Raw genomic sequence first — 27,240 nt, forward strand, 5'->3', positions numbered from 1 at the left:
GTTTTTAATGTGTTTTTGTTTATACTAAACCCAATAGAATCTAATCCTAAATTAAATAATAAATTACCTTTTTCCTTTCTTGAATTTACTTATGAATGTTCTTTTTCAGTGTTTAGAAGACACTAATAAAACTTAGATAAAGTAAGTGCTTAGGGTAAATATATGAAATGCTCTATAAGGGTTTTATTACGTAACATTTGAAATTTAAACACTGATACATTGGATTTTTTAAAAGATCTTTTTAATTTGAGGTTGAAATTAAGTAAAATAGAAAGTAAATGCAGTTTAAGTATTTTTGAAGTACCTTGGCTATTTACTACATGTTTTGAATTTCAAAGTTGAAAATAATTCTTACTTAATTTAAGACTGTAAATCTCCTCTTGAAACTGCTGATTATGTATTTCTCTATTTGCTCTATCTAAAACTTGCTTAGATGTGAGTTATTAGATTATTAGGGTTATGAGTCAGCCATTAAATGTGTATCACTGAGAAAGTTAAGCAATAATAGCACATTTAAAAATTTTTATGTAATTTGTACTTAGCAGCCACCTAATGAGTAATGAAAATAATTAATATTTTATGTAAAGTTATGGTTAAATGAAATTTGTATCTTTCATATTTTTAGTAGATTAAAGATTTTAACCTCATCTCATTTTTGAAATGTCTGTAAATACTCAGTTTTGGGTAAACTAGGTTCTTTGAGATTCATTTTGGCTTAGTAACCGCTAAAAGGACTTTTGCGTTATGTCTGATATGATTTCTATTTTTTAAACTTGGAAGTATTGGGGTACCTGGCTGGCTTATTTGGAAGAGTATATGACTCTTGACCTCAGATTTGTGAGTTTCAGCACAAGATTTGCTGTAGAGATTAGTTAAAAATAAAATACGTTTTAGAAATAAAGTTGCAGGTATCTTTAAGACACTGTATAAACCTGTGACTGCATGTTTCTTTGTTTGTTTCAGTTTTTTAGTGTAACTGTTAATTTAGTATTGAAGGTGTATTCACCACCACCATTCATTCAGAAATCAGAAAGGGAAAAAACAAATAGAAAGGACAAAAGAGAATAACAGAACAGGATCTGAATGTTAAGGTTCAAATTATTCTGAGACTTTGAGAAAGAACCAGGTCGACAGGTGATAACTGTCTTGCAGTTCTGTTAGTTAATACTGACGTGTTCTACACAGGATGAATTCATAGTCCTGTAAAGGAAGAAGTATCAGTATGAGAGTTCCAGCTCTCCCTCATTAAGATACTTCTGGAGGAAAGAATCTAAATTGCATATGAGTTTATCTGTAAAATAGCTTTCATTTTGTTCTAAGTGATATGTTTGAAAGTAAATTTAACATTTTAAAAAGAATTTTTATGTAATAATGGATTTTCTTTATAGAGTAAAAGAAGGTTTAAGAAATCCTTCTTGAGGAATGAAATGAACTCTTTTAATCATTCTTGTATCTATCCCCAAACCCCCACTTCTTCCCTTCACAGGTTAGATTTTTATAGTATAGTTTCCCATGGACAGTTACAGATTCATGCCTGTTAAAAAAAAAAAAACTAATTTGTTTATTTTGTTCACAACTCTGTCTTTTGGTTGACTCTTGTATTTTTAGCAGAGAAAAACTGGTGGTTTCTTTCTTATCAAAAACATGCATTAGTTCTGTGAGAGAAATTCTTAAGTTTCTGACTTGAACTTAATAGGTAGAAATATATTAAGCAATTACCATATAGTTTCATTTTATTACGTGTTCTAGGTTTTCTTACATATCTGTGTTCCTCATAGGTTTTCTAAGTCATTTTTATTTTTATTTATGTTTATTTGTTTTTTTAGAGAGGGAGAGGTGAGGGGCAAATAGGGAGAGAGAGAATCTTAAGCAGGCTCCAGCCCCAGAGCCAGACGTTAGGTTCCATTCCACAACCCCAAGGTCATGACCTGCACGGAAGTCCAAATCCAGGCACTTAACCAGCTGACCCACCCAGGCGCCCTAAGTCATGATTATTTTTAAAGTGCTATTGTTTGGTTCATCTTGGTTGCACTTATGGTGTCTTGCTTTTCTTAAGAGTTTAGTTTGTAACTTCAGTATTCAAGAGATTCAATTAGTTTTAGCTCTCTTGCGCATGTCTTTTTTTCTTCTTAGAAATATATTTATACTTCACATTGAGTTTTCTGTATATCCGTATTCTGTTACAGAATTTGTAAAAATTATGGAGACATACACTGACATACACTAGCTATCCTTTCTTATTACGTAGTCTTATTTTTCATACTGTGAATAGCTGAACTTGATGCCACATTAAATTGGCTTAAAAGACCTTGAAGAGCTTGTTAATATTTGACCCATATTCTGTGGTATTCGGAAATAGTATCTGTTATATTCTGTCACATTTCTCTCGATGAAACAAGCTTTTTGTAATCAGTCTGAATTGTATGTACTATAAAGTGATATATAATCCAACATTGAAACCATTTCTTTATTATGTAGAGATTGTATTGAGTCTTAATGCATTGGTCTAAGAAGATACTTGTATTTTCCCTTTATCAGTTTTAGACAGGTAGTTTTTACTTGTGAAAAGCAGTTATTGTGTGGATTTTATAAATTAGAAACAGTTCCATATTTTAAAACTTTAAAATGTATCATATCTATCTGGTAATGTAAACAGTATGGGTCATCAAGTTTTGTAGGTATTGGAACTATTCATTTAACACTTAACCTTAATAAGTACTTACAAGTATAGAAGCTTAGTTTAATTTAGGTCTGCACATTGTTTTATTTTTTAAAAAGTAATTTTAAACCTTTTTTTTCCCAAAGATTTTATTTATTTGTCATAGAGAAAGGGAGAGCACAAGTGGTGGAGGAGTGGCAGGCAGAGGGAGAAGCTGGCTCCCCATTGAGCAATTGGCCCGATATGTGGTACTCAATCCTAGAACCCTGGGATTGCGACTTGAGCCAAAGGCAGACACTTAGCTGACCAAGCCCCTCAGGCGTCCTTTAAACCTCATTGTTGATTACAACATCAGAAGTTCTTCCTTGCAGTTAAAAAAATAAGTTATATACCCTCAGAGCTATTTAATATGGCATCTGTACAGTTGACAGGTATTGTACTTGAAGCTTAGTTTTCATTACCCCAAAGGCTTAACTTTTAAAGTTTTTTTCTTGAGCCAAAAATAGTTAATCAAGAAATGGTAATTTTGCTTTCAGTTTATGTTACTATATGATCTGAAATGTTAAAAACCTAATCTGTTCTAAACGCAGTTATTGATGTATATTTTATTTCCCAAAATAGTTTGCAGATTCTTTGAAATTTTAGTATTTTTAAGAGTGGTTTTCCTTACATATCTTAATTCATTAGTTATTTTTTTTTAAAGATATTTTTTATTTATTTGACAGAGAGAGAGAGAGGTCACAAGTAGGCAGAGAGGGAGGGGGAAGCAGGCTCCCTGCTGAGCAGAGAGCCCGATGCGGGGCTCGATCCCAGGACCCTGGGATCATGACCTGAGCTGAAAGCAGAGGCTTTAACCCACTGAGCCACCCAGGCGCCCCCATTAGTTATTTTTTAATGTGATAATTAATTAGGGCAATCTAGGTGTTTTTTTCTTTAAGATTTTATTTATTTGACAGAGAGAGCGAGAGCGAGCACAGGTAGGCAGAGGGAGAGGGAGAAGCAGTCTCTCCAGTGAGCAGGGAGCCCGATGTGGGGTTCGATCCCAGGACACTGGGATCATGACCTGAGCCAAAGGCAGATGCTTAACCAACTGAGCCACCCAGGCGCCCCAATCCAGTTTCATTTTTAAAAAATATTTTACTCGGGGAGGGAGAGAGAGTGCATGCACGTTAGTAGGAGGGACAGAGAGAGGGGGAGAGAGAGAATCACAAGTGACCCCCTGCTGATGGCGGAGCCCTGCACCTGCTCCATGTCACTACCTCTGGGATCATGACTTGAGCTGAAACTGAAAGGCTTATGCCCAATCAACTGCACCACTTACGCATCCCAGTTTCAATGATTTTAAAGGCTTAACAGTTCTCTGTATTTGTTTTAAGGGTTTTTTTTTTGTTTTTAAATTTTAAAACTATAGAAATACTCCTGTAGTGTTCGTATACTAAAAAAAGTATGCATTGGGGAGCAATTTTCCTGTACTTTAAGAATTTGTAACATATATTTCACAAAGGAAAAATATTAATCCAAAACTATACATCTTATTTTTTAAATTACTGTAATAACAGTAAAATGATGTCCTCCTGAATATTAGGGAATTACACAAAATCAGCTTTGAAAAAAGAAAACAAATGGTCTTTCTGGATTTGAACGTTGACAAAGAGTTACTCTGGAAATAAGACATTTAGGAAAAGAGACAAATCTTTTTTTTTTTTTTTTTTTTAAGATTTTATTTCTTTATTTGTAAGAGAGAGAGAGCAAGCAGAAGCAGGGGAACAGCAGGCAGAGGCAGAGAGAGAAGCAGGCTCCCTGCTGAGCAAGGAGCCCGATGCAGGTCTTGATCCCTGGACCCTGGGATCATGACCTGAGCCTAAGGCGATGCTTAACTGACTGAGCCACCTAGACTCCCCATGAAAAGAGACAAATCTTAATAACATTACTTTCTTCTATTTTTGGTTCAAAGTAGTGTTAATATTAAGTGAAGAAAATCTAAAGGGGAAACATGTTGATAAAGTTGGAGTTTATATTTTTCAGGCAAAAAAATAATTTGGAAAATTATAAAAGTTTTGTTAATAAATCGAGTTATGTGGATATATAGAGTATTTCACTTAGGTTTTCTTAAATGATACAAGAAATCAAAGTGAATATCTGCCAAAATTAAGTTTTTTGTTATTTTTACTGAATGGATACCAATAATTTAGCATGACTTTATTTTTGTAACTGCTATATACTTAAACCTTGGGTATTTTACTTAATTTTAATTTTTAATGAAAATTTTTACTTAATTTTACTTTTTTCAACTTTCTACTTTCAAAATTAATGTATAGCTGATATATTTTTTTCTGCTTATTATTTTCCAGGAATCTAGGCAAAAATGGATTGTCTAATAGTCATATTTTGTTGGATAACTGTCCACCTCCAAGACCACCAACTTCACCATACCCTCCCTTGCCTAAAGACAAGTTGAATCCACCCACACCTAGCATTTATGTGAGTTTGTTTCACTGACAAAATAGGAATATATCACGTGTCTAAACTTGCCTGTCTTTTGAAGATAAATTTTTATACCAGCGTGGATGCCCTTTTAGGCAACATTAAGTTTTTTTTCACAAGTTGATGATTCTGGAAAAACATACCTTATCCCAGAAGATGACAAATAACATTTCTCAATTTAAATACCAACCTCTTCTTATGAAAAATTATTGCTACACAGCCGTGCTTTTTATTTACATGTTGTCTATGATTGGTTTGCGCTAGACTGACTTAAGTAGTTAACAAAGCAATGTACAGTCTATTAAACCAAAAACATTTACCAGCTGTCCTTTTGTAGAAGAGGTTTTGGTTTTGTTGTAGTTTTGTTTTGTTAGATTTTATTTATTTAATTGACAAGAGAGAGACTGCAAGAGCGGAAACACAGTCAGGGAGGATGGGAAGGGAAGGGAAGAAACAGGCTTCCCACTGAGCAGGGAGCCCGGTGCAGCGTTCAGTCCTAGGACCGTGGGATCATGACCTGAGCCGAAGGCAGATACTTAACAACTGAGCTGTCCAAGCACCCTAGAAAAGGTTTTTGGCTGGTGGTTTATTCAGAAAGATTTGTTAAAGTTAATATTTAAGTATCTTCTCACAGATGGACCGGGATTATTGGAGAGTAGCAAAAGAATTAATTTTGTGTCATTTTTGGTTAACATTGTTCTAAATGTACATTATGTCTTATATTTTAGAAAATGTACATTGTTGTAAAAGTTGATATAAACTAAAATAATTTGATTGTTCCCCAAGGAGTTTTGTTGTCCATCCTTGCTATATTCCCTTAGATATGTGCAAAAAAAAAAAAAAAGTTTTGAGCTAAAAGTTGAATAATAAGCACTAAGAATGAATTTATTGATAGGAGATTTTGAAATTTGGCCTTTTCTTTTCCCAGTGTTATATTATCCTTTATCAAATTAAAATGTATGCACATGTTACTATGAAGGGATGATGTGAGATAAACATAAAATAGACTTGAGAGAATAAATGAAAAATGAATACTTATCTTTATAGATCTTATTGAATCATTTTTTAATTTTGCTTTTAGTTTTTAAAACACTGTGATGTTGAACATTAAGTTTCACTTCTCCCACCTCTTTCATACAGGAAGTATTCAAATACAGTTAAAGTACACTTAGGTAATCCTTTGAACTACTAAAATGTTTAAATATCATCGTATCAATTTTAGTATAATGTGATACAATAGTGTAATATAACACATTGGTAATTTCATTTGAAACTATCAAATTAAGATGTGTTTCTTTAAGAGAAATTTATGTGGCTATTAACTTCTAATAATTTCCTGCAAAAACTAATGATAAAATCCTGTAATGTGTAGCAACACAGTATTAATGGTTAAGATACATTTTAAAATATAAAAATAAAAAAAATTTTAGATTTAAAAATGATGGAAACGTGAATAGAGATTAGCACTATAATTTTTAATCACTTTTATGAAATCTAACAAAACATTTTAATTTTACAGTTGGAAAATAAGCGTGATGCTTTCTTTCCTCCATTACATCAGTTTTGTACAAATCCCAAAAACCCTGTTACAGTAATACGTGGCCTTGCTGGAGCTCTTAAACTAGGTAAGGTTGAAAAAAGAAAGTCTGAAGTTTTTTTTTTTTTTTTTAATTATTTTTAAGTATTTTAAAACACCGGCAAAAACTTTTTTTCCCATTCAATGTTCAGTGTTCTTTCTTTTCTTTCTCTCTGCCTCTTTAGCACATCTTTAGTAGGTAATGCCATTACTGACATATTTTTGTTGGATGTTTACTTAGTTTTTAATTGGGTGTCATTATGCAACATTACTGTTACAGGTTACGCAGTGGAAGTCTTTCTGAGCTATAGAATATAGGTAAAATTATATCCTATTTGTAAGTGCTACAGCTCCTTTTTATATTCTGTCATGATAGTTAGATCTGGTGTTTCAAGGAGTTGCTTTGCAATTGTGGCCCTACATGGCTTCAAGCAGTCTTCAGGAAAATGGATGGAGTTCCTTAAGGATTTTCCTACATACTTTTAAATGTCCAGTGTACCACATACAATTTTATTTATTAACACAACTTATTTATTTATGAAGATCTTGGACTTTTCTCTACCAAAACTTTGGTAGAAGCTAACAACGAACATACTGTAGAAGTGAGGACACAGTTGTTGCAACCAGCAGATGAAAACTGGGATCCCACTGGAACTAAGAAAATCTGGCGTTGTGAAAGTAATAGATCTCATACTACAATTGCTAAGTATGCACAGTACCAAGCCTCCTCCTTCCAGGAGTCATTGAGAGTGAGTATTTATTTCCTGGAGATTATTTTGCTAAATGCCCATTACTTTTATAATAATCTGTTTAGTTTGTATAACTATGTTTTATAAGTGCTGCACCTTAGAAACTACTGAACTATTAACAATTTAAGCAAAGGTGAAGATAAAAAAGAAAATTTCTGTCTCATATGATATCTTCTAATTTTGAAATATTTCTAATTAAAATAGTAAAGTAAGTCTAAGTAATAGTTGTAGAGTGATTTAATATTAAGGAAAACTGAGTAGGTCTCATGTTCATTTAGTCAGACATCAAAAGGTGTTTTCACTTTGTTTTATATGAAAGGTACTCTTTCTTTGTCACTTGTAGTCTTTAAAGAAAACTGCAGGAGAAGCAGAAATGTTTCAAAATATATGAGAAGTACAAAAATAAAAAAGAATGGTACGAGGAAGTAAATCTGAAATTGAAACCTCTTGCAATTACTAAAATAGAACTTTGTGGATTCTTTCACATTAATAATCAGATCATTAAATCATTTTTCAGACACTTCTCAAATTATGTTTTGTTTTTAATTTGAACTATGTATTTGAAGATGGTAGACAGTTGTGAGTATATCAGTAAGTATGGAGTTACTGTTGCACGTTCTGTTGTGAACCTGAAACTAGTATAACATTGTGTTTTAACTTATGTGGAATAAATATAAGTAAAGTAAATAATAAAAAAATAAAAATCATAAAAGTAAAAACTGGGGTGCCTTAGTGGCCTAGTGGTTACGCATCTGCCTTCGGCTTGGCTCGTGATCCCAAGGTGCTGGGATCAAGCCCCACATCAGGCTCCTTGCTTGGCTCTCCACTCACCCTGCTTGGCTCTCCACTCTCCCTGCTTGAGTTCCCTCTTGCTGTATCTCTCTCTGTCAAACAAATAAATAAAATCTTTTTTTAAAAAAAGTAAAAACTGACTTTGAACTGAGTGTATTACAGACAAAATAATGCAGAAATCTTATTAAAAATAGGATAAGCATTCTTGTTGAAGATCTTTTTAATCATATTTCTTAGCTCTTTAAAGAATACATGAACAAGTACTAACACAGATATACCACATATAGTATAAAGTTTTAAATTTGTAGTTTTCATGTCATTTATTTTTAGAAGTGTTTAAGGTTCTGACTTCATTTTACATTTTTTATAATTGATGCCAGAAGAATCAGTTACTTATGTGTGAATTATGAATGTATAGAGTTTTTTGTGCTAAGTTATACATTACAGATTTACATTTGTATAATTTTTACATGTGTAGTTCATTGGCTTTAAATTCGGAGTGTTGTTCAGCTATCACTGCTGTCCGTCTCTAGCATTTTTCATCATTTCACTCTGAAACAATCTTTTTTTTTCTTTCAATTTTATTTATTTGTCAGAGAGAGAGGCAGAGGCAGACATGGAGATGCAGGTTCCCTGTAGGGAGCCTGATGCGGGGCATGATCCAAGGGATCATGACCTGAGCCCAAGGCAGATGCTTAACCTACTGAGTCACCCAGGCACCCCCAAAATATCTTTCTTTTAAATAGGGAAATCACCATTATCTTTTTTCCATAATCCCTGGTAACCACTAATCTACTTCCTTTTCCTATGAATGAGACAATTCTTGTTGCTTACAGAAGTGAGAGCATATATTTGTCCTTTTGTATCTGGCCTATTTCTTTTAGCAGAACGTCTTCCCATACCATGTATTTTGTAGTAGATATCACAATTTCATTCCTTTGAAAAGCTGAAAATACTCTGTTGTACATATATAACATTTTGTTTTTCCATATATCATTTGATGGGCATTTGTGTTATTTTCATTTGTCTATTGTGAATAATGCTGTGAAAAGTTGGGTTTAAATGTGTTTTTACCCCTCCTTTCAGTTTTTTGGGTCTATGGCTAGAAGTGGAATGGCTGTATCATATAATTCTGTGTTGCGTGTTTAAGAACCTGTTTTCCACCATGGTTATGTCATTTCATATTTCTACTAATAGTGCATACCAGTTCCAGCTTCTCTACATCCTCCCAGCACTTGTTATCTTGCTATTTGTGAGATTTTATCATTTTTTTCAATATTAGCTTTTGTAATGGGTGTGAAATGATATCTTACGGTTTTGATTTGCATTTCCCTTACAATTAGTGATGTTGAGAATCTTTTCTTTTGCTGATTAGCCATTTCTCTTTGGAGAAATATCTCTTCAGTTTCATTGCACATTTTAAATTTAAATTGTTTTACTTTGTTTTGTTGCAGGAGTTTTCTCTATATTATTGTTGTTAATCCTGCATCAGATATGTAATTTGCACATCGTTTCCACCATTTTATATGTTCTTTTCACTTAAAGATTTATGTATTTATTTGAAAGAGAGATATTGTGTGTGGGACGAGGAGATACTGTGCCTGGGGAGAGGAGAGGGAGTAAAATCTCAAGCAGACTCCCTGCTGGACATGAGCCTTATGCATGATTCAATCTCACAACCCTCAGATTATGACCTGAGCCAAAATCAAGAGTCAGTCAACCAGTGGAGAAACCCAGGAACTCCCAACCAATGTAGTATCATCTAGAGAATTCCATTGCCTAGAAATTCTATGTCCTTTACCTAATTAAATTTCCTTACAGGGTACCATTGATATTTTTATGTCTCTAATTTTGCCTTTTCCAGAATATCAGATAGTTTGAATATATATATATATTTTTTTTTTTTTTTTTTTTAGTTTGAATATATTTTAAGTAGCCTTTTCACATTGGTTTCTTTTATGTAATAATATGCGTTTAAATTTCCTCTACGTCTTCTCATATCTTGAGAACTCATTTTTGTTTATCTCGAATAACATTTCCTTTTCTGGACACATACCACAATCTATTTACTAATCTACCAAAGGTGAAAGAAGAAAAATTGCACTATAATTAGATGGAAACAACCTTGCTTTGTTCCTGATCCTGGGGAATGCTTTGGGTTCCTCACCCTTCACATAATGCACGTGTAGTCTTTTTGTAGATATTCTTACCAAAGGAGGAAATTGCTCTGTTCTCCAGGTTTACAAGAGTAATTTTACTATGCTTGTGTTTGCTTTTCTTTTTCTGTATAGATCGTACAGTCATATGGTTTTGCTTTTTCAGTGTTTTAATGTGATGGATTACAATGAGTGGTTTCCTAATGTTGAATCAACCCGCATACCTGGGATAAATCCCGCTTGGCCGTGGTATATAATTCTTTTTATACATAGTTAGATTCTAGTTGCTGATTATTTTGTAGAGGATTTTTGCACCTGTGTTTATAAGACATATTCCTTTTTTTTGTATTGTCTTTTTGTAGCATCTTTGGTAATGTCTTAAAATGTTCAGTATTGCTGTTAAGGTAATCATCATCTTGGTCTTGTTAAGTGCACGGAGGAACTCAGCCAGTAAGTTTCACCTGGCCCTTGTGGTGTTTTCTATTATAGAAAGTTATTTATTATTGATGGAATTTCCTTAATAGTTACAGGCTCTTTAGGCTCTCTTTCTTCTCATATTATATTTGGTAGGTTGTGTTTTTCAATCTTACCCAGATTGTCAAATTATTCTTTAATGACGATGGAATTTATAGTGATGTCCAGTATTTTATTTCTTTTTTTTTCTCCCCAGGAGTGAAGTCTTCCCCCTTACTCCCCAATTAACGTGATTATAATGATTTTACTAATCTATACAAAGAGCCATTTTTTTGGTCTCATTTTTTTTTATTTGTTGATTTTCCTTTTTCAGTTTATTGACTTCTGTTTTAATTCTGAATGCTGCTTTTTGCCAACTTATATTAAATTTAATTTACTCTTATTTTTTTTAGTTTCCCCTAGAGGAAACTTAGGTGAGCAGATCTTTCTTTCTTTCTTTTTTTAATACATTGATTTTGCTGCATTTCAGTTTTCACAAGTTGTTTTCATTGGAATTTAGTTCAGAATAATCTTTTGAGAGTCCTTCTTCAACCATGTATTTAGAAATGTTCTTTAATCTCTATGCATTTGCCTATCTTTGTGTCAATGATCTGTGGCTTAGTTCCATTATGGTCTGTTTAGGTGTTGTATCATCTGGTATTTTATTTTATTTTATTATTTTTTTAAAGGTTTTATTTATTTATTGGACAGACAGAGATCAGAAGTAGGCAGAGAGGCAGGCAGAGAGAGAGGAGGAAGCAGGCTCCCTGCTGAGCAGAGAGCCCGATGTGTGACTCGATCCCAGGATCCTGGGATCATGACGTGAGCCGAAGGCAGAGGCTTTAACCCACTGAGCCACCCAGGTTCCCCTCATCTGGTATTTTAAATGTGTTAATGAATACGTCCCCTATGAACTTGAGAAGAAACTGTGTTCTACTATTGTTGTACTAGTCTGTACTTGTCCATTACATTCAGTTGGATATGTTGAATCCCATTATGAAAGTACTAATTTTGTGCCCGTTGAATCTGTCTATATCCTAATAGAGGATTGTTCAAATCTCCCAGCTATAGTAGTAGATTCTTCTACTTCTTGCAGTTCTATTAGTTTTGCCTCATGTATTTTGATGCTTTATTGTTAGGATCACGTAAGTATTATTTTGTTTACTAGAAGAATTCATCACCTTATTGTTGCATAATGGCTCACTTTGTCTCGGACATCTCCTTTGTTCTAAAGTACAGTCTGTCTGAAATTTTAATAGTAATTATCTTTACTTTCTTTTGCTTGGTGTTAGCATGGCCAAATTTTCTCCATCTATTTATTTTTGAAAGTATAATGTGTATTTCTATAGAGCACATGTATTTGGGTCTTGTTTACTCACTCTTGACAGTCTCAGTGTTTTCATTGGTATGCTCAGACCATTTGCATTCAAAGTGATTCTTGATATGGTTAGATTTTATCTTCTATTTTATTTCTTTTTATTAATTGTACTTATCATTTGTTCTTATCTTTTTCTCCCACTCTGCTTCTACCTTTTTTTTTTAACTTGGACAAAGTATATGATTCTTTTTTTATCTCTTTTATTCTAATAGCACTTCCAATTCTTTTTAAGATTTTTTTTAGGGGTTGCCCTAGAAATTGCACATTACACTTGGAAATAATCCAGGTACACTGTCCAATAACACTATACTGTTACAGGGTTGGTGCATGTATTTTATGATTACATTTTATTCGTTTCACTTACACATAAGCAAATATGTAGATAAACATACGTGCATATAAAATCAAACACATTATTATAACTAGGAACAAAAGGTTACTTGTTATATTAATTGAAAATAAAATATTACATCTGTCTTATATCAAACGTAAAAATCAACTCAAAATGGATTAAAGAGTTAAAGAAAGAAAGGAATGAATAAATGAATGGATTAATAAATAAATAAAAATTTTAAAATTTTTAGAAAAAGAGTTAAATGTAAAATCCAAAACCATAGAACTACCGAAAGAAAACAGGGTTGCACTCCTTGACTTCAGTCTGGGCAATGGATTTTTCGCCCAGTTAATAAAAGCAAAACTAAACAAGTGAGACTCATCACACTAAAAACTTGTGAACAGCTAAAGGAGCCATCATCAAGTTGAAAGGCAACCTACTAAATGGGAGCAGATATTTACAAATCTTACATTTGATATGGGGCTATTATAGAGAGAGAAGCTCTTCTGTTGAGAAAAAGAAACATCTAATTTAAAATGAACAGAATATCCCAGTAGACATTTTTCTAAAGAAGACATCAAAGAGGCTCACATCACAAAAGGTGAAAGACATAGTGAGATATCACCTCACTTTAATAGCCAAAAGAAAACTACTATTAAAAAGAGAACAGATAAGTTTTTATAAGAATGTGGGGAAAGTGAACCCTTGTGACTGTTAGTGGGAATGCAAACTGGTGTACCCACTATGGAAACCCTGTTGGGGTTCCTCAAAAATTTAAAAATAGAACTTGCATATGATCCAGTAGTCCTGTTTCTGGTATATATTTGAAGGGAATGAAATCACTCTCTGGAAAAGGTATCTCTTTCCCGTTGTTTATTATAGCATTTTTACAATAATCAAGACAAGGAAAAAGTCTTAACGTCTATCTAAAGATTGCGTGCAGAGGTAGGGAGCATGGAGGGGAGAGAGAGAATATTTTTCAGCCATTTAAAACAACACGGAAATGCTACCATTGGCAAAACCTAGAGTGAACCTTTAAGGTGTCATGCTAGTGAAAAAAGGCAAAAAATAAATACTATGATATCATGTGGAATCTGGGGAAAAAACAAGCTTCTAGATATCAAGAATTGGTTGAGGACTATACAGAATGGGTGAATGTGGTCAAAAGATATAAAATTTGAGTGATAAGGAAGTCCTATGGATATATTATACAATATGGTGACTATAATTAACAATACTGTATTACATATTTGAAAGTTGATAAAGACTAGTTTTTAAATTTCAGTGTAATAAACAGTCTTATATTAGTTTCATGTGTACAATATGGTGATATTATAGCTCAGCTATTCTGTACATGACTCAGTGCTCATCATAAATGTACTTATTATTCCTTTCACCTATTTGACCACCTCCCAGCCCAAACCTTCCTTCTGGTAACCTTCAGTTTGTTCTCTAGAGTTGAGACTTTTTTTGTTTGTCTCATTTTTTCTTTGTTTATGGTCACTTAAGTTTGAACCCAATCTAAAAGCAGTTAATTTCTTCCGCTCTCAGTTCTCTGTTCTAGGAATCCAGTGTCCTATTTTATATCCTTTTATTTTGTGTATCTCTTGTTTGATTTTTACAGATATATCTAATTTGACTGCTCTTTGCTTCCTTGTTTTCTTACTCCTGCATAGTCTGTCTTTTCCACTCAAAGGAATCCCCTTTAATATTTCTTGTAATCTACTTTAGTGCTTATAAATTCCTTGAGCTTTTGTTTCTCTGGGAAACTCTCTGTCTTTCCTATTCTGAATGACAGCCTTGCTGAATAGAGTATTCTTAGCCGAAAGGTTTTTATTTCAGTACTTTGAATATATCATACCAATTCCTTCTGGCCCTGCAGAGTTTCTGGTGAAAAATCAGCTAATTGCTTTTTGGGTTTCCCTTGAATGTAACTGCTTTTTTTCCCTCTTTTTGCTTCTACAATTCTCTCTTTATCACTACTTTTTGCCATTTTTATTACTATGTGTCTTGGTGTGGACATCCTTGGGTTGATTTTATCAAGAGTTTTCTGTGCCTCCTTGATCTGGATTTCTGTCTCCCGGATTAGGGGAGTTTTTAAGTGTACTTCTTCAAATAAATTATTTGTCCCCTTTTCCTTTTTCTTTTTGGGATCCCTTAATGCAAATGTTTTATGCTCGATGATGTCACTGAATTTCTGTAACCTATTCTCATTTTGTATTATTCTTTTTCTCTTTCTTCTGTTCATCTTGATAGCTTCTGATTAGTCTTGTCTTCTGGGTTGCTGAGCCTTCTTCTACTTCCTGTAATCTACTCTTTATTCCCTCTGGTGTATTTTTAAATACATTTAAAAATGTATTTAATTCATCATTGATTGCTTCTTTTAATGTTTTCTGTCTCTTTGTTGAGGGTCTCATTGAGATCCTCCAGAAATTTGTTGCTGTTGTTATTGTTCGTTTGTTTGTTTTAGGTCTCTTGCTGTGATTTTGTCATGTTCTCTCATTTGGGACGTATTTCAGTGTCTCTTCATGTTGTCTAACTCCCTGGGTTTGTTTCTGTGTGTGAGGAAAGTCAGCTACATTTCCTGTTCTTGATAGTAGTGCCTTTATGAAGAAGGCCTGTGGTATCGTGCAGTGCGATTATGTACCCTGTTCCAGGGTGTCTCCTGTATGTGAGTTAAATGGGCTATACTATTGTGGCTGAGCTGTGTTTGCTGTCAGGCCAGTCATCTGCAGTGGCTCTCTTTGTCTTTTTAGGTTTGGTTTCTGCAATTGTTTTGTTAAGTCAAGAGAAGAGAGTTGTTTTTGTTTGTTTCTGCTTTTAAGATTGATTGATTATTTATTTATTTATTTATTTATTTATTTATTTATTTATGGTAGCTACAGCACACAGGCAAAGGAAAGGGAGAGACAGAGGGGAAAATGAAGGGGAGAGAGAGAATCTGAAGCTGACTCCCCACTGAGCATTGGAGGCTTATGCAGGGCTTGATCTCCTCATGAGATCATGACCTGAGCCCAAACCAAAAAGTTGGATGCTTAACTGTCTAAGCCACCAAGGAATTCCTGGTCCCTGTATTGATTGTTAGTGGACCAGTTTGGGGCCTCCTTAGGCTTGATTTGAATCAGACCAGGCATTTGCCAGAGTTACATTGGCACACAACTGTGTGTTGTGCCTTTAGAAGCTTTTCTTGATAGGCAGGCCTGTGGCCAGAACTGATGTTTGCCCTGAGCCCATTTCAAGGGTAGTCAGATTGATATGTGTGGTTGGTTATCTTTCCTTGTCCCTTGGGCAGAATTCCCTTTAGGATGGTGTTGCCCCCAGGTGAGGCTACTTGCATACTGGCAAGCTTGTGTTGCCACTCAGGATATACTCCGGCAGAGGCCAAGTCCACAGAATAATGCAGGGGTGGTGCTCACAGTGATAGCAAGGTGTGTACCTGTATGCTGGGGGGAGTGGGGAGGACCTGGAGCCTCCTGACTGAGGCTGTTAGGGTTAGAGGGGACATGTCCACAAGATAACCAGGGCAGGTCACACTTTCAGCAAACTAGAGTGTTGACACTGTACTGGTTCCGGAAAGTTTCCAAGTATCCTGGTTGGAGGGCAAGAGAAAAATGTTTCCACCCACTTCTTTTGTTCTGGAGAAGTGCTTTGCCCCTTCAGCACACCTCTGAGATTAGTAAACAAAATCTTTGACTTTTCCCACTGCCACTACTGTGCTGTGTCTCTATGATAACTGTTTATTTTATGTCTTTAAGGGTGGGTGCTCAATTTTCTATCACTATCCCAGCTCTTCCAGAGCCCAACGCACAGATTTAGGAAATTGTAGGTGTTAAATCTAGTTTTCAAATCCGAATGTCATGGAGCTATACCTTTCATTCTCCCCCTCTTTGAGCCCAAGGTAACCCTCCCTCTCATGGACAGTCCTGTGAGTTTGTGAGGCTTGCTACCGTATCTCTATCCTTCCTACCCTCTTCACTGTGGCCTCTTCTCAGTGTTTACCTGTGGCAAGTATGCCACTCCCCAACCTTAGCTTCCAACCCCTATGGGTTGCCCTGGAGTATGTGTTTTGTTTTTAAGACTTATTTATTTGAGAGCGTTTGAGAGAGAGAGAACATGAGTGGGGGCTGTGGAGGGCGGTGAAGAGCAAAGGGAGAGGGAGAAGCAGACTCTGCTGAGCAGGGACTCTGGGATTGTGACCTGAACCAAAGGCAGCCACCCAGTTAGTTGAGCCACCCAGATGCCCCTGCCCTGGAGTTTTTAACTCTTAGACATGCTTACATTGAGTCTTCGGCAGATTGTAAATTACGTTTAGTTTTTCCTGCCACAGCCTTGTTTCCAGTGGAGGTCTCTTTTCCTGTTAAGATTTTTTACTACCTGTCTCCAGGTTTGGATGCAATTATTTCGCCCCTGTGTCCTCACATCTTTTACTCATCTGAAAATAGTTGATTTTTAGATTTGCTTACCTTTTTAATCAATTCTTTGTTTACTATGGCTGTTTCTGCTCTTCTAACAGGTCCAAACAAGTCCTCAGTCAAGTATTTAATTTGCAGATACTTTCCTTGTTTAATAGTTATCTTTTTACTTTTTGATGGTGTTCTTTGGAGCACAGAACTTTATTTTTGATCAATTATTACTTTACTTTGATTGCTTTATCTTTGATGTCATAGCTAAGAAATGACTGCCTAATCTATGGTTGTGAATTTTACTCCTGTGTATTTTATTTTAAGAATTTTATAGTGGTGGGATGCTTGGGTTGCTTAGTTGGATAAGCGTCTGCTTTTGGCTCAGGTCATGATCCCAGGGTTCTGGGATTGAACCCTGCATCAGACTGACTGCTCAGTGGGAAGTCTGCTTCTCCCTCTCTCACTCCCCCTGCTTGTGGTCCCTCTCTTGTTGTGTCTCTCTCTGTCAAATAAATAATATCTTTTAAAAAATTTAAAAAAAAATTTATAGTGGTACATCTTTCATTTATATCTTTGATTTATTCTGAATTATGGTAAAAGGAAGGAATCCAGTTTCATGCTTTTCAGTGTGGATTTCCAGTTGTTTTAGCATCATTTCCATATTTAATTATATTGGTACCTTTGTCAAGAGAGTGACATTTTTATTTGGCTTTTAAATTCCTCTCTAGTGCTGTGTGCTCTATTATTTTTTATTATATGTAATATAATATGTGATGATAGATATATAGTCTCAAAAAATTAGACTATACAGAACTTGTTTTATATGCCCTTCATTTTGTTAGTATTAATGCACACAGGCAGGCTCAAGATGACTAAACAAAATCATGACTTAAAATGGTAAAACTTAATTTTTCCTACTATAAACATCTATAGCTGTATTTGTACTCCTGGGCAAACACTCTTCCGGTTTAGAATATGTACTTTTGTTTTGCTACTTGACATTTGTAAAATAACTTTTAGTAGCCTCCTAAACTGCTTTTTTTTTTTTCATTATCTTTATGAATTTGTGGCAAGTATAAAAACCTACATATTTCATTCCAGAACAATATCCATAAGGGAAACAAATTTTGCCTTTTGTTTTTTTGTTTGTTTGTTTGTTTGTTTTTTAATATTTTATTTATTTATTTGACAGACAGAGATCACAAGTAGGCAGAGAGGCAGGCAGAGAGAGAGGAGAAAGCAGGCTCTGCACGGAGCAGAGAGCCCAGTGCGGGGCTTGATCCCAGGACCTTGGGATCGTGACCTGAGCCGAAGGCAGAGGCTTTAACCCACTGAGCCACCCAGGCGCCCCACCTTTTGTTTTTGAAATACAGAATAGAGTGTTGTTCTTAGAGTTATGGATGTACTTCCAGAATTTTTTTCCTAAAAAATATGCCTCGTTTTTTATATTTTTACTTTATTTTATTATTTTATTTTATTTATATTTTTTATTTGAAAGAGAAAATATGTCTGAGAGTTAGGGAAGAAGCAGAGGAGGATGTATAGGGACAAATAGGCTCCTTAGCCAGCATGGAGTCTGAGGCAGGGCTTGATCTCACAACACTTGAGATCATGATCTGAGTGGAAATCAAGAGTCTGACACATAACTGACTGAGTCATCCAGGTGACCCTTTTATATTATTTTTGTTTTTCAGTTCTCTTTAAAGTTCTCTTGTAATCACTTAAAATGAAGTTCATCTACCATTTTCAGAATGTCTGATGGTCCACAATAAAATTAGAAGTGGTACATGTTTTTCTTATTTACATAATACCTGACTTTTACAATACTCATTTTGTGAATGATGGAGGAAGTTAGTACCATGCCATTTGGCTTGATTTTTTTATTTAATGGCATCAATGAAGATACTTTATGTGAAATGTGCCTATTAGAAACTTAGTTTTGAAATGTGTGTAATGCTCATCTAGGTAAAACTTTTATTAATTATGTAATGGAAATTGTAGCCTGAAATACGTACTAAGAATGAGTGTTTCTGCTAATCTATAGGAAGAAAATGAGAAAAGAACACAACATAAAGAATATTCAGATACTGAATCCATATCTTCAGATTCGTAAGTACCTTTAATGTTCATTGAGTATTTCTGTCCAAAATTCATGGACTTAATATTCTTAAAAAAATTTTTTTTTAAGTTCTGGAAGGAGAAGGAAAGGACCTTTTAAAACCATAAAATTTGGAACCAACATTGACCTCTCCGATGACAAAAAGTAAGTCCTCAAGTTACGTGCAATTTGAATCACAAGATTTAAAATTGCCTGGTTTCATATTTTTTTTGACCCTGGTCATTCTTTTTTTTGTTGTTTTTTTTTAATGTGATCATTGAAGTCTTAGTTAAAAACACTACCATTCTGAAATGATTTTTGCTAGGTTTTGCAGTAGATTTTAGTTACTGAGGAATATCAACACATTAAATATACAAATGAGAAAAGAAACATTATTTCTTTTCTTTCTTTTCTCTCTTTTTAAGGTTTTATTTATTTATTAGAGAGAGAGGGAGAGAGCAAGAGTTGGGGGGAGGGTCAAGGGAAGAGGGAGCAGCAAGGGAGCCTAGGAGCATGACCTGACCCAAAATCAAGATACGGGTGTTTAACCGACTGAGCCACCCAAACGCCCCTCTTTTCTTCCTAAAAATATAAATTTTTAGGATTTAATTTTTTTCAGTGATCTTGATTTATTTCAGAATTTTTTTCCTTGGAAGAGTTAACATTCTACTACTACTAACCTTAAAAATGTAATAATTAGAGATTTAAATGTGTTTCTGATTAGAACGCAGTACTTTCAGAGACCTGGTAAATTCTCTTAAGTATTTGCAACAAGGTGACACTTTTGATCTGTTACTTTATTTCAGGTGGAAATTGCAGCTACATGAGTTGACGAAACTTCCTGCTTTTGTGCGTGTGGTATCGGCAGGAAACCTTCTAAGCCACCTTGGTCATACTATCCTGGGCATGAATACGGTTCAGCTATACATGAAAGTTCCAGGGAGTCGAACACCAGGTTATTTTTGTAAATTAATATATCTTGTATAACTGAAGAGTTTAAACAGATATGAAACACACATTGAACCAGTTTCTTCCCATTTGTAATTAATAAAGTCAGAAGCCAAATGGGTTTTTAATGCTTTACAAAATATTTTTTGTATGTTTTACAAAAATATTTGTAATTATTTCTATAAATTGGCTGAGACTAGTTTTCTCTACGTGCCTTTTTTTTCTTTAATGTGTAAACATGAAAATAATCCAAAACTTTTAACTGGGAAGGAGGCACTAAATCAGTAAGGATTAAAGGAGATAAGCAGTATAAAAGCTTTGTCTTTATCCCATTGATTGCAAGCTCAGTGGTTTGCCAATTTTTTTTCGCCACAGTTAAACTTAGAGCTATGTCATAATAATGAACTAATATTCTTACTGTTTAAAAAAGAATTTCTTTGAAGATATTAAATATTTAATACACCAATATTTTCTATTCTGCCCTATTATGTTTCATTTTATAAAAGTGTGATTTAGAAATTTTCTAAAAGGAGCCAATCAAACTTCTTCATGGTGAGTCTAAGTATTTTAGGTTCTATAAGCCGCAATGTAAAATTGAGGATATTTTGTAGATACTCATATAATGGAAAAAAATATTTATATTACTTCTTATTGATGAAGGTCAAAATACAAAATAATTTGGTACAGTTTTTCCTTCTCACGGGAGAATAAATTTCACTTCATTGGAGTTTGGGGTTAGCATTCCCTATGAGAGTCAGCTACAGGTGTGCATCTATGAAAGCTGTTCTACAATGAGATCTATATATTTCATCTTTAAAAATGTCTTTTCACACAAATAGGCACTATCAGATACTACTGTCCATCTATAATCCTATTTTTTTGAGCATATTAATTGGTTGGAAAGCATTTATCAAATTTAGTTCTTTTACTTGATATTTTTGTTTTATGTCTCATTGTTCTGCAGATTAATCCTTTGCAGTTTGCATTTGGAATGTTCTCATTTGCAATGGCTTTTACAATATGGAAACTTCTCCTACTCTGCATTGATTGAGATTTTAAACCTGGTATTAGATTCGTAGTTTGAGCTTGAAAAATATATGCTGCAGATATTGGAGGGAATGGATCTCTGGCTTCTTCAGTTTTTAAGAACACAGAAAGTATAGAAAACAGCTTGCTAGTACTTGTGATTCCAAAAATACTGTTTTGCAAATGACTTTATGTAATTTAAATTTCGCTTTGTAATTTTAGGACTCTAAAGAATTGTTTTGAAGGGGTGCCTGGGTGGCTCAGTGGGTTAAGCCTCTACCTTTGACTCAGATCATGATCTCAGGGTCCTGGAATTGAGCCCTGCATGGCTCTCTGCTCAGCAGGGAGCCTGCTTCCCTCTCTCTCTCTCTCTGCCTGCCTTTCTGCCTTCTTGTGCTTTCTCTCTGTCAAATAAATAAATAAAATCTTAAAAAAAAAAAAAAGAACTGTTTTGAAGACTGTAACAAAATTTTTATTATCTGTCATTGTTCATTCACTAAACCATAACTGACAGTTGCTCTCAACCATAAAATGTTGAGTTTAAACCCTGATGGTCTAAAAATTATAATTTCACTATTGCCAAATCATGGGTCAGCTTCTATTTCTGACAAAAACTCAGAGAGCTAATATTCATGAAGTCAAGAATGGTACATAATCAAATATCTACCAGTCAGTAATATTGTGAATAGCCATGGGCATTAATCACTTTACGTTTTAACAAACTTCTCTAGTATGTCCATGCAAATTCACACATTTTCTCCACCATCAGTTGTAATACATTCTAATGGATTCCATTCTAGCAGTATTTAACTTGATGTTTTCCAACTTCTTTGAAAATATTCTCACTGTAGTTTGTCCTATAAAGACTAACCCTTCAGTCACTTAACATTTGGTCTTAATTCCTCAGTTAAAATACGAATTAGCAAATACAAATTAGTAAAATCTGTTGACCTGTTAAGGAACAAGAAAAACTGCCTAAAATTATTTACCTTTTTATTATAATTGACTATTTGTATTGCTCTCAACATCTTCACTGAGTAGCTGTTCTCAAAGAAAAAAAAGGGGGGGGCACTTAATAGTCTGGAACCATTTAGTTTTCTCCAGATACAGTGATTTTACTCACTGAAGTGAAATACGATTTTATTAACTCATGGTCTGGTCACACTTTTTTTGCTTGGCCAGTCACTGACTTTGATTTCAGTCTCAATCTTTTTTTTTTTTTCCTTTTCCTCCTCCTATTTGTTTAATTTCTGAAAAGAGATTAAATGATGAGATACTGCATTTAACTTTTCTAATTTTTTTGTCCATTGTTTTTCTGTAAGATAGGTACATTGTAATGAACACTTTTGTAGTTTCAGTGTACAGTAATCTTTTTTTGCTCAGCAAGAATATCCTTGGATATTAAATATAATACTTTTACTGTGAAATGGAGAAAATTATTTGCACTACTGCATGAAGTTCATTTATCTTGCTTTAACATGATCAATGTGCACTGGTCTTTTTTCAGATAAAATATTGAAATATGGTAATACGTTTATCAGCTGAAATGCTGAATTATAGCTGCCTTAATACAATATTTTACCAACCAGCAGTGAGAACTAATGCTAATGTGTAACATTTTTGTTACAGCTGCTTAATTGTGATTTGTTGAATGAAAGCAATATGCAAAGCAAAACATATGCAAAACATAAACCAGTGGTGTATTTGTGTTCCATGAAAGTCTTCTAAACAAGAGCACATGTTTCAGCCATGGGCAGTAGTTTGCCATCCCATGATTTAAAATCTTTTTTTTTTTTAATATTTTATTTATTTATTTGACAGACAGAGATCACAAGCAGGCAGAGAGAGAGGAGGAAGCAGGCTCCCCGCCGAGCAGAAAGCCCGATATGGGGTTCGATCCCAGGACCCCGAGACCATGACCCGAGCTGAAGGCAGAGGCTTTAACCCACTGAGCCACCCAGGCGCCCCCCATGATTTAAAATCTTAAAAATCTTAAAATTTTCACCCAGCACAAATCATCTTTGTTTCCTTTGCATTGACATGGATCATGTTACATATCATAATGCTAATATTTAACAATCTATGAGTTCTGGCAACTATCCATAAAGGCAGATAGAAGCAGCAAATAACCTGGTTCTCTCTATATGTACTGATGCCTATAGCCTATGTATAAACCTCTTCTTCTTCTGTTTTTATTTATTTATTTATTTATTTATTTATTTATTTTTAAAGATGTATTTATTTGACAGAGAGAGAGCACGAGTAGGCAAAGCAGCAGTCAGAGGGAGAGAGAGAAACAGGCTCTCCTCTGAGCAGGGAGCCTGATTGGCAGAGCTCGAATCCCTGGAGCCTGAGATCATGAGCTGAAGGCAGACGACTGAACCACGGAGGCGCCCTTCTGTTTTTACTTTTATTACTTGTATCAGTTATAGTTTGACAGAGTGCTTGCTTCTTTACATTTTCACAGTATATTAGCCATATAGTTTGTTTAAAGTAGGTTGTTGCTTATTTTTAAATGAGTTAGGGTTTGCGACTTTTCTTACTAAAATCTGAAAATCTTTCTTCTTTTTAAGGTTTTTTATTTATTTATTGGACAGACAAAGATCACAAGTAGGCAGAAAGGCAGGCAGAGAGAGAGGAGGAACAGACTCCCTGCAGAGCAGAGAGCGCAATGTGGGGCTCCATCCCAGGACCCTGGGATCATGACCTGAGCTGAAGGCAGAGGCTTTAACCCACTGAGCCACCCAGGCACGCCAGATCTGAAGATCTTTTGGAAGAAATGCTGACTCAGGGTCTCCTTTATCCATATTTATTCTTCTCAGGGATTTTGATGTTAATGGAACTCATTGAGTGGAATATTTATATTCCCAGGACATTACTGTAAAGTCACTTACATAATACTTTATCACTAGTAATGTTAAAGTTGAAAGAGATAAGGAGAGTTGTAGTTAATGAGAGAAGACTTTAGAGTCTTTATCCTCTTCATCATTAATACTTTTGTAATTCTAAGCAAGAATTTCATATGGCAAAGGGTTTTTTGAATTATATATATATATATAGAATTAGACTAAGTTGGTTAGTGTTTATATCCAATTTAGATATAAAAGTAAATGTATGAAAAACAAAGGAAATGAAAAATGCCTTTTTTCTTTTAAAATATTTGAGGGAGAACAAAACCTAATAGATCACTTCTTTGTCATTGTGCCTAAAAGTGCTTGAGGCTTCTAATATATTTGTATAGCATTAGGTTTTTTTGTTTTGTTTTGTTTTTTAAGATTTATTTATTTGACAGAGATTACAAGTAGGCAGAGAGGCAGGCAGAGAGGGGAGGGAAATAGGCTCCCCACCAAGCAAAGAGCCCAATGCGGGCCCCAACCCCAGGACTCTGAGATCATGACCTAAGCCAAAAGCTGAGGCTTAACCCACTGAGCCACCCGGGTGTATAGCACTAGTTCTTTAACAGCATCCTTTATAATAATCCTGTGAAAAATTTTTAGAGGAAATTTTGTTTAGTATGGTTTTTTTTTGCCGCTATAACTCCAAAGAAACACTGTTTTAAATTGCTATTTTGGTAATGATTTTGTTTCTGTTCCGACATACAGAGAAATGGTACCTTACTATAACAATTTACATTCTGACATGATCTTGAAATGTGTTCTGAAAATTTCAGATTGTTATTACAAAGGGTTTTTTTGTTGTTGTTTTTTAAGTAAATCTGTCATGGTGTCCTCAAATCTCAAATTTAAAACTCTATGCCAGGATAATATCTACCTACTTGTGAATAGAAGCATTTATAATTAATATGTCAACATCAAACTGGGATTTATAAGAGCTGTAGAGGAGCAACAGGTTGTTAAGCAACCAAATTACATTTTGAAAACCCTCCCTCTTCTTTAATTTTTTGATACTCTAAGAATTGAGAGTATTTTATGGAGGAGGAAGTAGAAATAATGACAGTAAGTAATATTAATTGCTTATCTTATGCTGTCCTCTGATTTATAAGCACATTTTTCACTCTTAAAACAACCCAGTGATTTAAAGGCACATTTTCTCCCATTGAATTTACACTATAATGATAACTTTTGTTTTCCCTTTTTCTTTTCAGGTCACCAAGAAAACAACAACTTCTGTTCTGTTAACATAAATATTGGTCCAGGTGATTGTGAATGGTTTGTTGTTCCTGAAGATTATTGGGGTGTTCTGAATGACTTTTGTGAAAAGTAGGTTTCTGAACAGATTTTGTTTTCAAATAATTTTGAGAAGACATTTATTATAAAGGACAAAGTATGATGCTAAATTTCCAATTATCCAGAAATTTTTTTTTTTAATCCAGAAATTTTATTTTAAATGGTATTATTTGAAATCTTTTTTCTTTATGTTATGTGGAATAACACTAAATGAAAAATGGTCTGAAACCAGTTCATGCAATAACAACAGGTATGAATTCAAAAGACAGGGAGTTAAGGAATTTTTTTTACAGTTAGCTTTAAAAATTGATGAATGTGAATGCACATTCTTTTCAGACGTGCTTTACAGAAAAAATTTGATTTAATTATAAATGAAATTAGAAATGGTAAGAAGTCAAAAATTAACCATCCGTACACCTTGCTAGTAATTCAAGGATGTATGTCTCTAACAGTGAGCCTAAAATGATAATGTTCAGTGGCAGGTGAATTCCCTGCTATTTTAAGAGTTGCTTATGAGCAACTGATACTGGTAAAAGATATGTTTATGAAATATAAAAAATTGGGTGAAATTCTATTAATTATTAACATGTGACCTTTAAAATCAGTACGCATTTTATATATCAAGTTTGGAGGGCCTTTACTCAGTATATTTGATTTAGTAAAACGTTTGATGGTAGTTTAAACAATTCAGAGTTTTCTTACTGGCAAGGTATGATCATTTTTTATTCTCTTATGTATAATTTTTCTCATGTTAAGAAAAGGTCAGATTTCTAAATATTTAAAATTTATCAGGAAAATAATGTAATACTCTCTTTTCTGAATGTTTATTCCAGCAAACTGGTAACTTAAGTAGGGTATAGGAAGGGTCTGATGGGAAGTCTCTTGTGTGTTTAAGAACTGTTTCTTTTTTTAAGATTTTGTTTGTATATTTTAGAGGGAACATGGGCACGCACACATGCACACATTTGAGTTGGGGGAGGTGTAGAGGGAGTGGGAGAAAAGAATCTTGAGCAGACTCCACACTGAGCATGGTGGAGCCTGATGCCAGGTTTCAACTCATGACCCTAAGATCATGACCTGAGCTAAAATCAATAGTCAAGTGCTTAACTGAGCAACCCAAGTGCCCTAAGAACTATTTCTTAAAGTTATAAGGAGGTATATCATAACTGTTCCATGTACAGTACAAATATTCTTACTATTCTGAGTGGGAACTATTTTCAGGGTTTAACTTCTTTAAAATAGTATGGGTATATTTAGGTCAAAGATAGAAAACATATGGAGTGATAATCAAGTTAGAGTAATTCATCTTAAGTTGAAGAAATCACACTTATCTCAGGTTTTCTGTAAATTTTTATTTTGCATAGAGCAGAATATAACTTTTTTTTTTTAAGATTTTATTTATTTATTTGACAGGGACAGCAAGAGAGGGAACACAAGCAGAAGGAGCGGGAGAGGGAGAAGCAGGCTTCCCGCAGAGCAGGGGCCCGATTTGGGGCTCAGTCCCAGGACCCGGGGATCATGACCTGAGCCAAACGCAGATGCTCAGTGCACTGCTGAGCCACTCAGGCGCCCCCAGAATGTAGCTTCAAATATTTAAAACTTTTATATTTATTTCAGGACTATACTTAAAATCTTTAAATCAACCACTGTTTTTAAACTTTTGAAGAAAACGTATAATCTGTTTGCCTTAGTTGGCTTTTTCCCCCCTTTTTTGTATGATGTTTTCTCCACTTTAATGTTGTCAGTGTATGGGTAAAATAAGGTTTATACCATGATTGTAACTTTTTACTTTCTTCTTTTCTCTCCCTCCCTCTTCCTGACGCACTGCCCTAGGTCCCTCTTCATATTTTTCTGACAACGTTGCACAGTTTACAGAAAACACAATTTTCAGCAGTTCATTTATCAGTATCTGCTAGACTTACCTGTAGAAAAGTCCTTTCATTTTAGGAGGAAAAAGGAAGAGAGACAGGTTCCATGTACACAATTCCAAGACAGCC

The 27,240-nt window shown here is 34.4% G+C and overlaps 1 protein-coding gene across 1 annotated transcript in view; it reads left to right on the forward strand.

Annotated features, from left to right (window-relative positions):
- The window catches only part of LOC308337756 (lysine-specific demethylase 6A-like), a 202,466-nt gene that overhangs the window by 150,705 nt on the left and 24,521 nt on the right, over positions 1 to 27,240 (forward strand). Inside the window, exons 19-25 of the mRNA XM_080795939.1 lie at positions 5,011 to 5,140; positions 6,663 to 6,768; positions 7,263 to 7,468; positions 19,029 to 19,093; positions 19,173 to 19,247; positions 19,889 to 20,037; positions 25,162 to 25,276. Of these exons, the coding sequence (XP_080652065.1) occupies positions 5,011 to 5,140; positions 6,663 to 6,768; positions 7,263 to 7,468; positions 19,029 to 19,093; positions 19,173 to 19,247; positions 19,889 to 20,037; positions 25,162 to 25,276 (846 nt within the window). The remainder of the gene's footprint in view (positions 1 to 5,010; positions 5,141 to 6,662; positions 6,769 to 7,262; positions 7,469 to 19,028; positions 19,094 to 19,172; positions 19,248 to 19,888; positions 20,038 to 25,161; positions 25,277 to 27,240) is intronic.

The sequence above is a fragment of the Martes martes genome (assembly GCF_963455335.1).
Source record: "Martes martes genome assembly, chromosome: Y".
In the NCBI taxonomy this organism is placed as follows: domain Eukaryota; kingdom Metazoa; phylum Chordata; class Mammalia; order Carnivora; family Mustelidae; genus Martes; species Martes martes.